The sequence below is a fragment of the Curcuma longa genome, chromosome 10 (genome assembly GCF_044706935.1).
Source record: "Curcuma longa cultivar G26 ecotype Majalengka, Jawa Barat chromosome 10, ITB_CL_G26_1.1, whole genome shotgun sequence".
Taxonomy (NCBI): Eukaryota; Viridiplantae; Streptophyta; class Magnoliopsida; order Zingiberales; family Zingiberaceae; genus Curcuma; species Curcuma longa.
Window position 1 is genome coordinate 2,959,335 of NC_133870.1, and position 14,823 is coordinate 2,974,157.

General features: G+C 35.9%; 1 protein-coding gene across 1 annotated transcript; it reads left to right on the forward strand.

The window, feature by feature from the left end:
• Positions 1–1,151: 1,151 nt before the first annotated feature.
• Positions 1,152–10,967, forward strand: LOC141836088 (annexin D5-like). The gene is made up of 5 exons (XM_074723497.1): positions 1,152–1,236; positions 3,001–3,146; positions 4,251–4,498; positions 8,965–9,076; positions 10,571–10,967. Exons 1-5 carry the CDS (start codon positions 1,161–1,163, stop codon positions 10,772–10,774), a joined length of 786 nt encoding a protein of 261 aa, XP_074579598.1. The 5' UTR covers positions 1,152–1,160; the 3' UTR covers positions 10,775–10,967.
• The last annotated feature ends 3,856 nt before the right edge of the window (positions 10,968–14,823 follow it).

A 14,823-nucleotide genomic window follows, 5' to 3' on the forward strand; every position in this document is an offset into this window, starting at 1 on the left:
GTGTTATTCTTGAAAAAATATGAAAAACTCGATAATCACAACTATCCTAGGTTTTCTTTTCTAGTTTTTCATCGAACAAAAAAATTATTTTACGCTTGTGAATCCAAATCTAGCCTAAAACATCAAAAATCGATGAAAACCCCTAAACCTTAATGTCATAAAATTGATGAAATAACTGTGGCTCTAGTACGACTTGATGGGAATTTATTTTTCTAATCTTATGAATTCTAAATCATATGAACTCAAAAAATAAATCATGCAAGATCTAGTTACATAGATATTGCGATAGAAATTAAATAAACTGGAATTGAGATGATAAACTTGAATGTAACGGAATTGTTATCGTCTCTATGCGTCATCCACGTGATCCAAATCCTACGAAAAAAGAAAAGCGAACAAGGGGCTGATCTTCCATAAGAATTAGAGTAACAACGTTGTAATTCCTCACCAATGAAAGTGGGAAAATCTATTAGAGAGCATAATCTTACGGGACTGTGTCTTATTTATAATTAATCTAATTTATTATTAGCTCATTAATAATAACGATGAAGATTAATTGAGTTCTACACATATAAATCCATATTGAATAATATAAATTTATAATTAATTTTAATTAGATCACATAATAAATTTATTATTTTAATAATATATACGATGTTAGCCCATCGAATAGAAAATAAAATCCAACAACGGCTATGTGTTACTGAACATGCATTTTCTGAGCATGCATGGCAACTCATGCGAAGATTTGTGATCCTGTGGAACCAAATCTAAGCTGATTTGTTTGCTCAAATTGTTCTCAAAATAACTGCTTATCCAATCTTTGTTCTCGAGGAAATCAAGGACTGGAAAATTCGGTTGAATCCTTCAGCTAGCTAGATCTTTCTTTACGTACCTAGTACAGTAATCTCCTTTTTAAGCATGAATTGTACTTTCTGTCGACGTCGAGGAAAGAGGAGGAGGAGGAGGAGGAGGAGGAGTGCCGAGCAGGCGACGACTCCGGGCCTCGTGCCATTTGGACGTGTCCTTCCTCAATATTGGCCGGTCTGCGTGGTTGGTGACCAGAAACCGCTTAAAAATGGCTTCTCCTTGGCTTCGTCCGCATCCCATCCGCTTAAAAATGGCTTCTCCTTGGCGACCAGATACCTGGAAAAGCGATCATGTCGACGCTGGCCCTTCCCCCCTTCCTCACTAACCCTCGCCAAGACGCCATCGATCTTTACAAAGCTTTCAAAGGTAATCCTATCATTTCCCCCCTTAAATTTGATATTCTGATGCCTCAATCGTCTCCTCCCATCCACGCCATTTGTTCGGATCTTCCTGTTCCATTTCGGTAGAGTTCTTACTTTAAATGCGATCTTTTGAGTGATTTTTGCTGGTGATCTCCTGTCCCGGCTGGCATCGGCTCCGAACAGCAAACATTTCCTGGGGATTACCTTTGTTTTTGTCATACAATGTTCAAATCAAGATAATGCTTTGCAAATGTGGCACGGTAGGCTTATTTAGCATGTAAACTGGAGATCACGATAGGTTGTCGTATGAACCAGAGGATGCTCGAGACTTGTATAACAAGGGGTGGTATGATGAATGCCCCTAGTGGCTGAGATAATCAGTATACGAAATGCTAAGGAAATGACTGGCATGAACTCATCATTTGGTGCATTTGTGCATTCATCTGCTGCTCCAAAACTTATGCCTCATTTAATTCCTCTATTATTCTTCTTGGAAGTTCGAATGGTGGTCACTGGTGCACAGCTCCTCTTCTAATGTTGCTATGCGTTGCTCCATCAATTTCACCCGAGATGAAAATGAGCTAGAGGGAGTCAGTGACAGGATGAGGATGCAAAGTTGATCCTTAGCCATCACTTTTCTATGACTTGAATCTTCAATAGCATGTCCTCAGATAGTGGCATCCAAATTGTGGCGAGTAATTGAGTGCTTTGGTCCTTGTAGGACTTAACTGTCATTTCAAATAGATGCCTCTTCTATGACAATTTTAAAATTTTTTTAATATATGCATAATATATATAAGCAAATAATGTTTTTTTACTTGTACTAATTTTAATAGAATGAGAATCAACATAAACACTTGACCGTGGTTGATGCAAAGAGTGTGATCGAAACCTTCACTCTGCAGAAGTGCTATCCTCAGTGAAGACTGAATCTTCACTGGGTCCAATCTTTGTGAAGACCTCATCATCACTGCTCCTTTATGCATCTTCACTAAGGGGTGGTGATGTACCCCCTCAACCATTCACATCTTTCCTGATAGGTTTCCCCAAACCTGAAAATCTTTCTATAAGGCCCTTAATTCTTGTAGTGAATTTCACTTCAGTAAAATTAATTCTACTGATTGAACCTTTAGACTTCAACCTGTTGTTATAGAAGTGAATGAGAACATAAAGGTTTAATCATAATATGCTTAGAACCTTGTGCCATTTGTTGCATCAAATATCCAACACAGACTGTGCATGAGACTTAGGTTCAATAATCTATAATGAAACTATACTTTTTATAATGTTTTATTTCTGGATAACTTTCTCCTTTGAAAAATGCAATTGTCAAGTTGCAAAATTAATTAATTTATTATTTTTATTTTTTTAGATTTTAGAGAAAATTTCAATTTCTTTTATGCATCCCTATTTGCTTATTGATATGTATATTTTTGTTAGTTATACATTAATAAGCAGGTGGCTGCTACTTGGATGATTTAATAACTGTTTTAATCCCTTGAATACAATGGGAAAGTTTGAAGATTATGTTTTTTTTATTGCCATAGTTATCCTCTTTGGTTCCTTTTGCTTTTGAATTGAAGGTCAATAAATTACAACTTATTTTCCTGTTTGTAATCCTTAATTTAAGTGGTTGAGATTTTTTTTTTATTATACCAAATGTTCCAACAATATCTGAATGGACAAGCCCAAGCATTTATGACTTTAGTTCTGTAGTACAGTTTTGTGCATTATACTTACTTGAGTGTATGCCTTAATGATCATACAGGATTTGGTTGTGATTGTGCTGCTGTTATAAATATTATTGCTCATCGTGATGCAACCCAGCGCGCACTTATTCAGCAAGAGTACAGAGCCATGTATTCTGATGAGCTTACTAATCGGTTATCATCAGAACTCAGTGGGCTTCTTAAGGCATGAAACAATATTCTTATTGAACATATGTTTTATGAATGCGAGGAAATTCAAGATGACAATTTTGCAGAGTTGCTAAGCTTTGGATTTTAAAATAAATTTTGCTTGTGTAACACACCATACCATGTTTGGCAACATCAAAGTATTGTTCGTTTCAACCGACATGCCACATTATCTGCCTTGTAGATTTGTCCCATGATGGAATATCCCTCAAGGTGAGGAGCTTCATGAGAGGTCATCCATCTTGAAATTTCTTCTCACTAAGCACGCTTAGCTAAAAAGCTTATATGATGAATCCAGCCAATTTCTCCAAAAGATGACCATCATTGAAAGAACATATTTAATCCATCTAAGGCAAGTTACACCTGTGGACTAGTTACACTTTTCCAACTTTAGTATGTATTTTGATTCATTTGGCCCCTTGCATTTTAGAAGCCTGCTAGGAGTCACACCTTGTCCGAATTCTCTACCTTGAGGATCACTCCACACCCTCCTCATACTGTGTTGTTACTGCTTGTATTGCCTTTAGTTTCCAATCACAGATGCAAAATCATCTTATTATACAATATTTGTAATATCAAGCTTCTATTCTATGCTTCTGCATCTTGTTTCATTGACTTAATTATTTCCATCAACTTCTTCAGCAGGCTACTCCAGCTTGATACTCTATTTCCATATTTTTCTCATGTCTATTGGTATTCCCTCTCAAATTATTCTCCTCACTATTTTCATCCACTCTGCGATGAATACGGCAACCTACTTTCATATTTCTCATGTGCTGCTATTCTCTCAAATTATTCTCCATGTGCCAAAACTAAATACTCCTACATAAACACAATTCTGTGCTGGTCAAAACCAATGTTGAAATTGTTTCTACACATTACGACTCCGCTTTATTTCATAAATCTCTTATTGTCGAGTGTCTCTCTATGTGGTCTAAGTTGGCAACTGCTACAAAAGGCTCTAGCTTTATTTTGTCCCTTGGTGAAGTGAAATTACTCAATGTATATAGATTTGGCATGTATAGTAGTAGTTTGTCGTTTATCTCATGTATTTAGTAGTGCATGTATGTTATATAGCAACGATTAATGTCTTCCATTTCAGAAAGCAATGCTTCTTTGGATTCTTGATCCAGCTGGAAGGGATGCAACTGTTCTGAAGCAAGTTCTTGGTGGGACTGGGGATACAGTAGATCTACCTGCAGCCACTGAAATAATATGTTCTCGAACACCCTCGCAAATACAAACAATCAAACAGATATACTATGCCAAATTTGGTGTTTATCTGGAACATGATATTCATTGTTGCACCTCTGGCGATCACCAAAAGGTATTTCTTGATCTCATGATTATGTTTTCCTTTTGTTTTGTACATTTTAATACTTAATGATGATATCCATTTGAGCTTTCTTTTACTGCCTGGATATATTGGATTTATTTTACGGTGTGCTGTGTTAAAAGTAAGCTATTTAATTAAACTTAAGCATCAATTTCCTATTTCATAGTGTTCTGTTATTTTATGGGATGCCATAGACAATGAAGGATGGTGGTGATGTTAGATGTATGCTATTTACCAAAGAGCAAACTACAAGTTCAAATGTACCAAATGGAGCACCTCATTCTCAAAATAGCCTAACATTTAATTAAAAGGGTGCCCTTCACTTTTCAATGGTCAAAATTAATAAGGGCACAAATCAATTTCTTAAAGCATGATGAATCATTTTAACTGCTAGAAGGCTATCAATGTGGTTGGGCCAAAACATCTTTATCATCTTCTAGTGTTAAAATAAAAAAATTAGGGCATGAATGAGCTCCCTTGACCATCAGAATGCACGGGTGGTTTCATATTATCATTTTGATCATTGAAAGACCATCAAGGTGCTTTGACCAAAACACCTTGATGGTTTCAAATGAAAATCATTAGTGAGGATACGAATGGACTGTTGGAATCAGTGTGAATACCATGGTGGTTACATATTGTCATTTTGACCATTAGAAAAGCGGTTAAGCCTTACACGAGCTATATAGGCTTACTGTAAAATTAACTTTGATCACCGCATGTGAACTACAATAGTATCAAAGCAAAATATAGACAAAAACTAACTATATGCATATTTTTGAAGAAACTCCACTAGTGCTATGCGCTCTTCACAACAATATAATCTGGAGGTCAAAATCTTCATAAGTGAGCATAAACACACAAAGTGGGTATAAGAAAGAAGTGCATGACGTAGAATAAAAAATATTCCGGTGCACGAAATTCCCAACAATGTAGGGTCCTGGGGAAGGGTTGGACTACATTGGATTTATTGTACGCAGCATTATCCTGCATTGCAAAAGGTTATTTCCACGACTTGAATCCATGACCATAAGGTCATACAACAACTTTACGGTTGCCCCAAGGCTCCTCTTCAAGTGCATGATGTAGAATATCTCTTAAAAAAGTTTAATGAATAACAAATAATCAAGATTATCATTTTCCACCAATTAAACCTCGTTAATCTTTTAGCATAAATTTCTCTTTTATTTTCCTCTTAGATGATTTTATAGTTTTTCATATTTTCTTTTTTATAGTCTTACAAGTATTTATTTTTTAATTTCTCATGGAATCAATGGCAGACGACCCTACCTAATGAAAGAAACATCATATATATGGATGACGCCCCACAATCTATCAAGAACGAAGTGCATAATAATCATATATGAATATATAGGGTGAGCTACTTGCACTCGATAAAGATGTATCATATATATTTAGGGTGAACAATTTACAATTCATTCAATACAAAATACATCATAAATATATATAAAGGGTGAATGACCCGCAGTCTACCCAGAGATGCATCTTATAAAAGAAAGAGGTGAATGACTTGCAATCTACCTGGTGGGATAGACATCTCATGTAAAATAGTTAAAGCTTATAAACACACAAAAGACCCAAGGGTCCTTAAGCACACAGAGCAGTGACTCTATAATATAAGTAATTTATTTATTTTATTAACTCCAATAGGTGGTTAGGCAACTTCTTCATAGCAAAGCTAAAGCACTATACAGGTAGTCACACAACTCTCTTAGAGGATGGAACTGAAGCTCTATACCACAAATAGTCACTAACACTTTTAGATGATGAAGCCGAAGATCTATACTACAATTAGACAAACAACTTTTTCAGAGAGTGGAGCCGAAGCTCTTTGATACAAGTAATGCATTCATTATTTTATTAGTTCATTGTACCTTTGTCACACAACCCCTTTTGGAGTGCGGAGTTGAAGCCCCATGGTATAAGTGTTGCATCCATTATTTTGTTAATTAATTTATTATACATAATTTAGCAACTCTTTTAGAGAATAGAGATGAAGCTCCCTTGTACAACTTATGTGTTATTTGATTTGTTTAGCATTTTTGTGTAATTTAATCCATCATAATCTTTATGGTATTCTGAGTTCTTTTTAAGGGGTCACCCTAGGTTTCTATACTTTTCTTTTAGTTTAAGTAGGGATGTGATCATAAATAACTTTGTTTCCAACAACTTCATAATTATATCTACTTTCATAAACCTAATCATGCACAACATAAATAAAATGAAACAAGCAAGAAAATCCATTAGATCGAAGATTTAGATCACGGCGGCTTGTCTTAGGAAACCTACTCTCCTTCTACTGGTAGATCATAATATACCCTTGGATATGTTAGCTGCAGTGAAGGTAAACTCCAAAAATACCTCCAATAGGATCATATGAGTCCATGTATATTGGCTGAACTAATACTTATAGTGTAAGAATAAACTAACTACAATCTAAGCCACCATTTAGTTAAATTGATCATTTCCTGCAATGCCCTTATAGTGGATTCCATATGCTTGTAAGTAATGTGCCCATATCCTTTAGATTTCTTGGTTGCCTTGTCTACAATCACAGTTCCCTCAATTTCTGCATGGACACCAAAAATGACTGTTCCAAAGACGAGCTATGAACAGATAGCATGTAGTGAACAGTCAAAACTGGCTAGACCTGTAACTTCCTTTGTCACCGAGGGATACTGTTGCAATTGCAATATTATACATGTAGGCAATTTTGTGCAACCCAATCATAGAGACAAACCATAACAGTAATGCACCTAGTTTCAATGATGAATTTGACAAGGAGATTAATGTTCTTTTCTAAGGAGGTCAAGAAGGAAGCTGAGTCAAGAGCTGAAATCAAGATTAGAAATACCTCTACTTGGAATTTCTCATATGACCCCTTTGATGGTGAAGTGGTTGAAACCGACTACACCATAACAGTTGGGTAGTGATAGCCAATTAAACTCTGTGGACAATGCATTTGAGGATGGAGGAGAGGTTGAAAAGATGGTTGCCTTGAAGGCTTTGTAGAAGGAGCAACATATGCCAAACGACAAAGGGAGGTTGAATCGTTGGGGTATGGCGTAGTAAGGAGTAACATGAGCAGGGACACGATGTGTGATGGTAGCGGTAACATTGGTGTGTGAGGGTAGTGACAATGTGCAACGATAGTGGCGGCGTGCAACGACAGTGGTGATGTGAGGAGAGGAATTTAAAGTTTGGTGGGAATAGGAAATAAATCATGCACGGGAGAAGAGAAATGGGGATTGGGTTATTTAATTGCAATTTTGCAAAAAACTCCAAACATTACTAAAATCACAAACAAGTCCTTTGAAAATTTTAACAAATGCTACAAAGCATAAAACTATTTTTACCAAAACATCTTGATGACACTCTAGTGGTCAAAATAAAAAACTAAATGTACAAATCGACTCCTGTGAGCATCATGCGAAGTTCTTATATTGTCATCTTGACCTTGGAAAGGTTTTTGAGGTGTTTTAGTCAAAATATCTTGGTGACTTTTCTATACAAGAATACATTAACAATTGTAATTGTGAAAATACCAATATACGACCATCATTACATTTATAGTGCTCTTGTGAATCTATTTATTGATTTGGCCACTAAAATGGTCATCAAGTTGTTGTGGCTAAAACACCTTGATGGTCTTTCAATAGTCAGATGATAACTTGAGACTATCATTGCATTCACGATGCTCTCACGAGTTCAATAATGCCCTTACTTTTTGATTTTGATTGCCAAAAAGCATCAAAATGTTTTGGCCAAAATAATTTGATAGTCTTTCAATGGTCAAGATGACAATATGAGTAGCCTCCGGGAGTCTACTTTTTAATTTTGACCACGGAATTCCATCGCATGATGCTTCCAAGGGTGCATTCATACCTTTGCCTTATAATTTTAACCATTAAAACACCATCAAGGTATTTTGGTAGAATACCTTGATGGCCAAAATGACATAAGACCACCATTTGATTCATCATACTATCAAGAATCAGTTCGGTGATTTTGACTATTAAAATGATATAAAAATATTTTTAAAAGTTGCATTAAAATATGAGGTGCACTCTTTTAATTAAAATGCAAGTTATTTTGGGAATGAGGTGTGCCCTTTGGTATTCCAGCTTGTGGTGCATCCTTTGTTAAATACCAAACCTTGAGTGTGCCTTCTAATCAAATGCTGAAACCTAATCAATTGCATTTTTTTCCCCCATGGGAAGGGATTTTCTCCACACCTCATTTTATCATTCAAATCTCATGGAAAGAATCAGACCTTGATCATTTACTGTGGAAAAAAGAAAAAAAATCACTTTGTTGCAAAAGACCAATACTTTCTCTATCTTAACTGAAGTTGTTTCTTGTGAAAACTAGAACAATGTTAGCTATGTTATTTCTCTTCTTGGATATTAGGCTATTGAGAAAACTTTTCTAAATGCCCTTTTGAATATAGGCTGTGAAGGGTGAATGATCAAACCTACAAGAACAAGCTGAAGAAGGTTACCTTTGGTTTTGAATTTGCTCTTCTGACAATTCTCGGGTGTGCAGAGAATCCTGCCAAGTATTTTGCCAAGGTATGCATTTGCTCAATTTAGTCTTGTAAAGCATGATATCGGTGAGATCCCACCTCTCATAGTTTGTGAACTGTGCAATTCTTGCGTGGTATGCATGGATCGATTGAATATGAATCTAGTTAACCATTTAGGAGTTTGTTATTCCTGCTAATTCTAGTGAACTTCACTTGTCAAAAGGTTCACAATTAAACCATCCATAAAGGATTGGTACTTCTATGTGGCATCAAGCTTGATTCTACTTAGAGGAAAGGGATTTATATACAATTGCCATTAGATCTGGTGGATGTAGTGAATTTAGTTTTTTTTTTTTGGATGGAGAAATTGGTGGATTTGGATGATTTGAGGTTTTTGAATTAATTCTAGAATTTTTAAAACATGTTGATGCTTGATTCATAAGAACAGTTAGTCCATTTCTAATGAATGGTAAAATCATTCCTACATTTGGTTATAAGATGTCCTTTTTAGTTACTTTTTTTGTGTGAATCATAGCATTATGAATAATAGATTGAAATTGTTGTTCAATGGATCAAACTAAGAGATACTGATGTGACATTGGAAATAAATAAATAAAAAATCTCATAAAGGGAGAAAACTTTATCACAACTAAAATGATAATTACATGAAGGTGGAGATCCTCTTTTATAGAATGAATAAACTACTCCTAAAGGCAATGCCTACTTTACTAGTTCCTAATAGAAGGTAATGTTTAACAAATTTGGGAACTTTTAAAACTCAAAATATTTACAACCCTAAAATATGTTCTGTTGTATTATTCTCCCCCCACTAAGAAAAACTTAATTTTATTAAGGAAATAAGAAAATCTAACTCACTTTGTAATATATTGACTAGTTTGTAATGGGTGGTTAGGGGGCACCTCGGAGAAGATAATTCTAATCTTGTTGTTGGATCTAATCTCGACAAATTTCACATGAGTGATCTGATGAAATTTGTCTTTTGTCATACACATTATCTATATCATCTATATTTGTTAGTCCCTTCCTACTTTTGAATGCCTTCTTAGTGGTTAACACATTGTCTATATATCAACTATGCTTTCAATTTGAGGAGTCAACTAGCTGTAGATAGAAGTGCAAATATCACTCATCAAAGCACTACTTGTGGGCAAACTAACAAATACCGAAACTATATCGTTCCGGTCATAAACCAAAAGTATGATATAGCTCGAAATTTTAATTCAAGGTTTCTTTAGAACCACATGTGGTGGCCAGTATCATCAGTGTTTGGTAATGCTACTATTAGAATTTCTACATGTAGCTTCGTTGAGTAGAGCTAGTTTGAAGTGAACTTTACTTTGAAGTTACGGGATATGGATCATAATTATAGACAACTTAATGAAGATCAATGAATCACCAATCTTAGTATTTTACTCATCATCTATTCTTTGAAGACAATATTTTACTCGCCGTCTATTCTTTGATGACAATGAATCTGTTTCCTGAATGATGATGTTGATCTAGAATTGGTGTTTTTCAGGTATTGCGCAAGGCAATGAAGGGTTTAGGTACAGACGACAAAACACTAGTGAGGGTTGTGGTTACTAGAACTGAACTCGACATGCAATACATAAAGGTTGAGTACCATAAGAAGTACAAGAAACACCTTCATGATGCCATACATTCAGAGACATCAGGTCATTATCGGACTTTTCTCCTTTCACTTGTAGGCCCTCTCGCCTAGTCGATTTTTGAGTCATAGTCTACATAACGTGTGATCGTTATTTAGCCTAAAATATGTTACTGCATTTAAAATTGTGATTCAGCTGGGATCACTCCTTAATCATGATTAAACTTGATATTCAAAAGAAGCATACAATTTTGTTTCCATGTATGTCAAAATGATGTATGTATTTTTGGCTTTGTTTAAGAAGAAACATGAGCATACAATTTTGTTTCCATGTTTAAGTAGAAACTTGTGATAATTTGGAATGTCAATTATCCTTCATTTAGCATTCAGTGATTTTCCTATGTACCATGTAGGTGAGTTTTATGAGAGGTGGCTTCCTTCATTTGGCAAATAAATGATTGAACTTTAATGATGTCTTTGTTTGACACAGAGACTCCAGTCTCTTGGAGTTGTTCCACATTAGCAATCATCCCTAAGGAATTAAGATACTCATATTGTTTTATCTTTAGTTGGTGAGTACTTGAGGACTAAGGACTCCATGGTTGGTCATCATTGAATATTAGAGAGGCTTCTTGCGTGTTGTTTCATGTTTTAGGGTGAAATAGAATGGTCTGATTTGAAATTGAGGAAGAAAGTTATATAATACAAGGTGTTGGAGACATGGCAAGACTACTGAAAGCTCACACTTTTGCTCTCTAATACTCATTGTAAAAAGCTTTCATTGAGTTTCATCTCTCTCTCTCTCTCTCTCTCTCTCTCTCTCTCTCTTTTGTACTAAAACTTTCTACTTTTGTAAAAAGAAAAAGATTGTAAGAATTTATCTACCTTTGGTAGAAGGAGGAAATTAGAGGTGATCTCGAGGAGTGATCTATCTTAAGGATCATAGTCATGGAGTAGGGTCCTTGGGAGGGCATTCATATCATATTAAATCACCATGCATCATTGGATTGCTTTCTTGTTCGTTGTATTTTTATTCTATTGGTTTTTTGTTATGTAACTTTTTTTCATAAAGATGAACTAATTATGAACAAGTCTATTCATCCCCTCTAACATCTCCAATGATCCTAACACAATTGACTCCAACCATATTAATTAAACTTAGTGTCAGTTGACTCCTATCCATGTCCAATCAATTGAAGATGGTCTTAGTCAACTTTTCTGAAACAGTTGATTGCACGCTTGAAACTCTCAGTCGTGCTAATTTATAAAATTCATCAAAAATTTCATAAACCTTTAAAAAAATTAAATTTTGCAAAGAGACTTTACTTGGCAGGTATCCAGCCATTTGGGTCAACTAATCATAGGGGTGACCGATCCAATTCCATGAAAATTTCTTACTAGCCACTATAGTAAATCGAAAAACACTTGGAGTGGGCATCTTAGCAGTCTAGCATGTTGGTGCAAAGGAGCACTAGTTTGTCCTTAAAGTTTCGATATTTGACAATACACTCAGGTTTGATCAGTTTGACCAAGGGTTGATTGAAATAAGACCTAATATTTAAATGTGAGTGTAGTCTAGTTAGGTCAGTTTGACCAGAAGATTAGCGAGAAGTCCTAGTCAGGTTAGCTGGGCAGAAAATCTTGGTAAGTAAAGCTGGGCAAGGAGGATCTGGTTGGAGGTTGGGCAGGAAGTCTTGGTGAGTGAAGTTGGGCAAGGAAGTCCTGACTGAAGGTTGGGTAAGGGAAAGTTTAAGCAGGTCAAGGGTGATCGGATATTTGGCAGGTGAGAAATCTATCTATGGAAGTGACTAGTCCTAACTGGAGGTTAGGTAAGGGAAAAGTCCAAACAGGATGTTTGGCATATGGGAAGTCTACCTATGGAAGTAACTAGTTCTAACTGGAAGTTAGGCAAGAGAAATTCCAAACAGGATGTTTGACAGATAGGAAGTCTACCTATGGAAGTAACTAGTCATAACTGAAAGTTAGGCATGGATAAACTTAGTAAGTTAGGCCTATAGGGTAAGACTTAGGTAAATCTAGTAGGTCAGATGGACTACAAGTAGGCTTAATTGCTGTGTTTGTGTGTATGCTTATCTTGTAGAAATTTAGAGTGGAAGCAAGATTAAAAAAAGCATAGGAGGAGCAAACAGAAATAATCGAACTAAGTTCGGAGTCAACTCAAATCAAACTCAAGTTGATTAGATCCGAGGGCGTTTGGATGTTACTCCAGGCACCCGGACGGTTCAGGCGCCCCTAGATGGTCCAGGCGCTTCTGGATGATCTAGGCGCCCTAATCAAGAAGAATCGACCCCAATAAAGATCGAAGAGATTGGATCGAATTGGATCTAGGCATCCGGATAAGAATCCAAGCGCCCGGCAGAGTCTATATAAGGGTCTGAACGTGCACCACAAGGAAGGCATCTAATTCTCCTCATTCTTCATCCTGTGGAGATGCTGAACATGAACGTCTTCCAACTCGTGCAACCGGAGAAATTCTAGGAAGGGTGTGCTGCGCTCAAGGACTTTTGAATCAATTACACGGGAGGGTTTTTGTAAAGTCTTACTATTTGCACTTGTGTTTCATTATATTATTGGACTATAAGATGAGTTTCTCCGCCTCCAAAAATTTTTTGAAAAGGAGACCAATAATGGACGGGTATCTTCCCGTGCATAGGTCTTAGACGTACTAACCTTGGAGGAGTTAGGAACCAAGTAAAATCCGCGTATCCTTGTCTCATTATCTAATTCCGTTGCTAGTCTCTATAATAGAAAGAACGAATGACGAGCGCTATTCACCCCCTCTAGCGCGCCCACCGGTCCTACACAACATTCTTGGGTCAACCATCTATTGAGAGAAAATCATCCAATAATTAGCTTGGGACTCAATCCTTAGATGCTTGAGAAACTGTGAAGGCGCCCTGCCACTATCTACTTGAAAAAAATAAATTTGTAACTTAGACTATTTCCTCAATGCTAGATAAATGATTCAATGAACCTTGATTCTAAAGTCTTAATTTTGGTTTCAACCCATTGAATTTGTCAACTCTAAACTAAAACACATTCATTGCATCAATTTCTTTAGCATTGCATACAATTATAATTCAATTCCATGTTTTGCCTATGATTGAGTTCTCTACATATTCTTAACCCCATATTGACACATCCTATGGACCATTTTAATATCCCAAACATTTCTTTCTTGGGATCCAAAGACCATGGGTCCCAAATACCTCATGGAGCTCTCCCTAGAGCTTCCATCACTAGCCACCTTCCTAGGTCTACATTTCACCTTGGCATTGTTCACTCTAAATGGCTACCCCTACCATAATCATACCCTAACATATGAAGGTACCTCGGCTCTTGGTAATGATATGATCAGTATCTAAAATTCGATCAATCATGCTTTGACTTTTACCTACTTAGAATGGTATCTAAGTTTCTTGGACCCATTCATAAACCATTTTAGGGTCTTCTTGAAGTCATCAAACTTTGCTCTCAAAGCTTAATTTTCAAATTCTAATTTTTTCATCCTAGAATTGTTATATTTCCCTTGGAGGTCCCTAAACTTAGGCATGTGCTTACCCTTCTTAAGGTTCCCTCCTAGGTTTTTCTCTACCTTTCTAACATTAGACAAGGTATACTTATAATGAAATATTCTTCTAAAGTTATCATGCATATGAACCCTAAATCTATCATGACAGTTGAAACCAAGCTTTTTCATAGATGTATAAAAATATATATTGTTCTACATGTGGAAAATAAATTTGAATTCAAATTTATCTTGGGAGAGTATACCTTCTCCTTTACTTTTGTAACTCTCCCTTGGCATGAGCCACCATTTCTTTTCCATTCCACTTTGAGCATTTGGTGTGGTAGCATCTTCTATCTTGGCAAGTGGGATGATTTAGAAGAGGTTCATAGATTGTTGGTTGAGTTATAAATGAATATGTACTTGTGCAATTGTGTTAATGGAGCGTGTTGTTGGTTTATTGTTGTTGGTAATGAAACTTGATAGGTTTGTTTATTGTTGTTGAATAAAACATAGTGCGATGTTTAGCTTTGTTGTTTGATGCTTGCAATGGATAATGGTATAAATTTGTTCTTGATGTGACTATGTTATTGGATTAAAATTGAATGTAACCATGTATGTTTGGTTGTTTGAT

Excerpts from the sequence above, each read along its gene's own strand:
- LOC141836088 (XM_074723497.1), top strand. The coding sequence starts at position 1,161 with ATGTCGACGCTGGCCCTTCCCCCCTTCCTCACTAACCCTCGCCAAGAC. Across the intron at positions 1,237-3,000 it reads TCTTTACAAAGCTTTCAAAG|GATTTGGTTGTGATTGTGCT; the intron begins GTAATCCTATCA and ends ATGATCATACAG. Across the intron at positions 3,147-4,250 it reads AACTCAGTGGGCTTCTTAAG|AAAGCAATGCTTCTTTGGAT; the intron begins GCATGAAACAAT and ends CTTCCATTTCAG.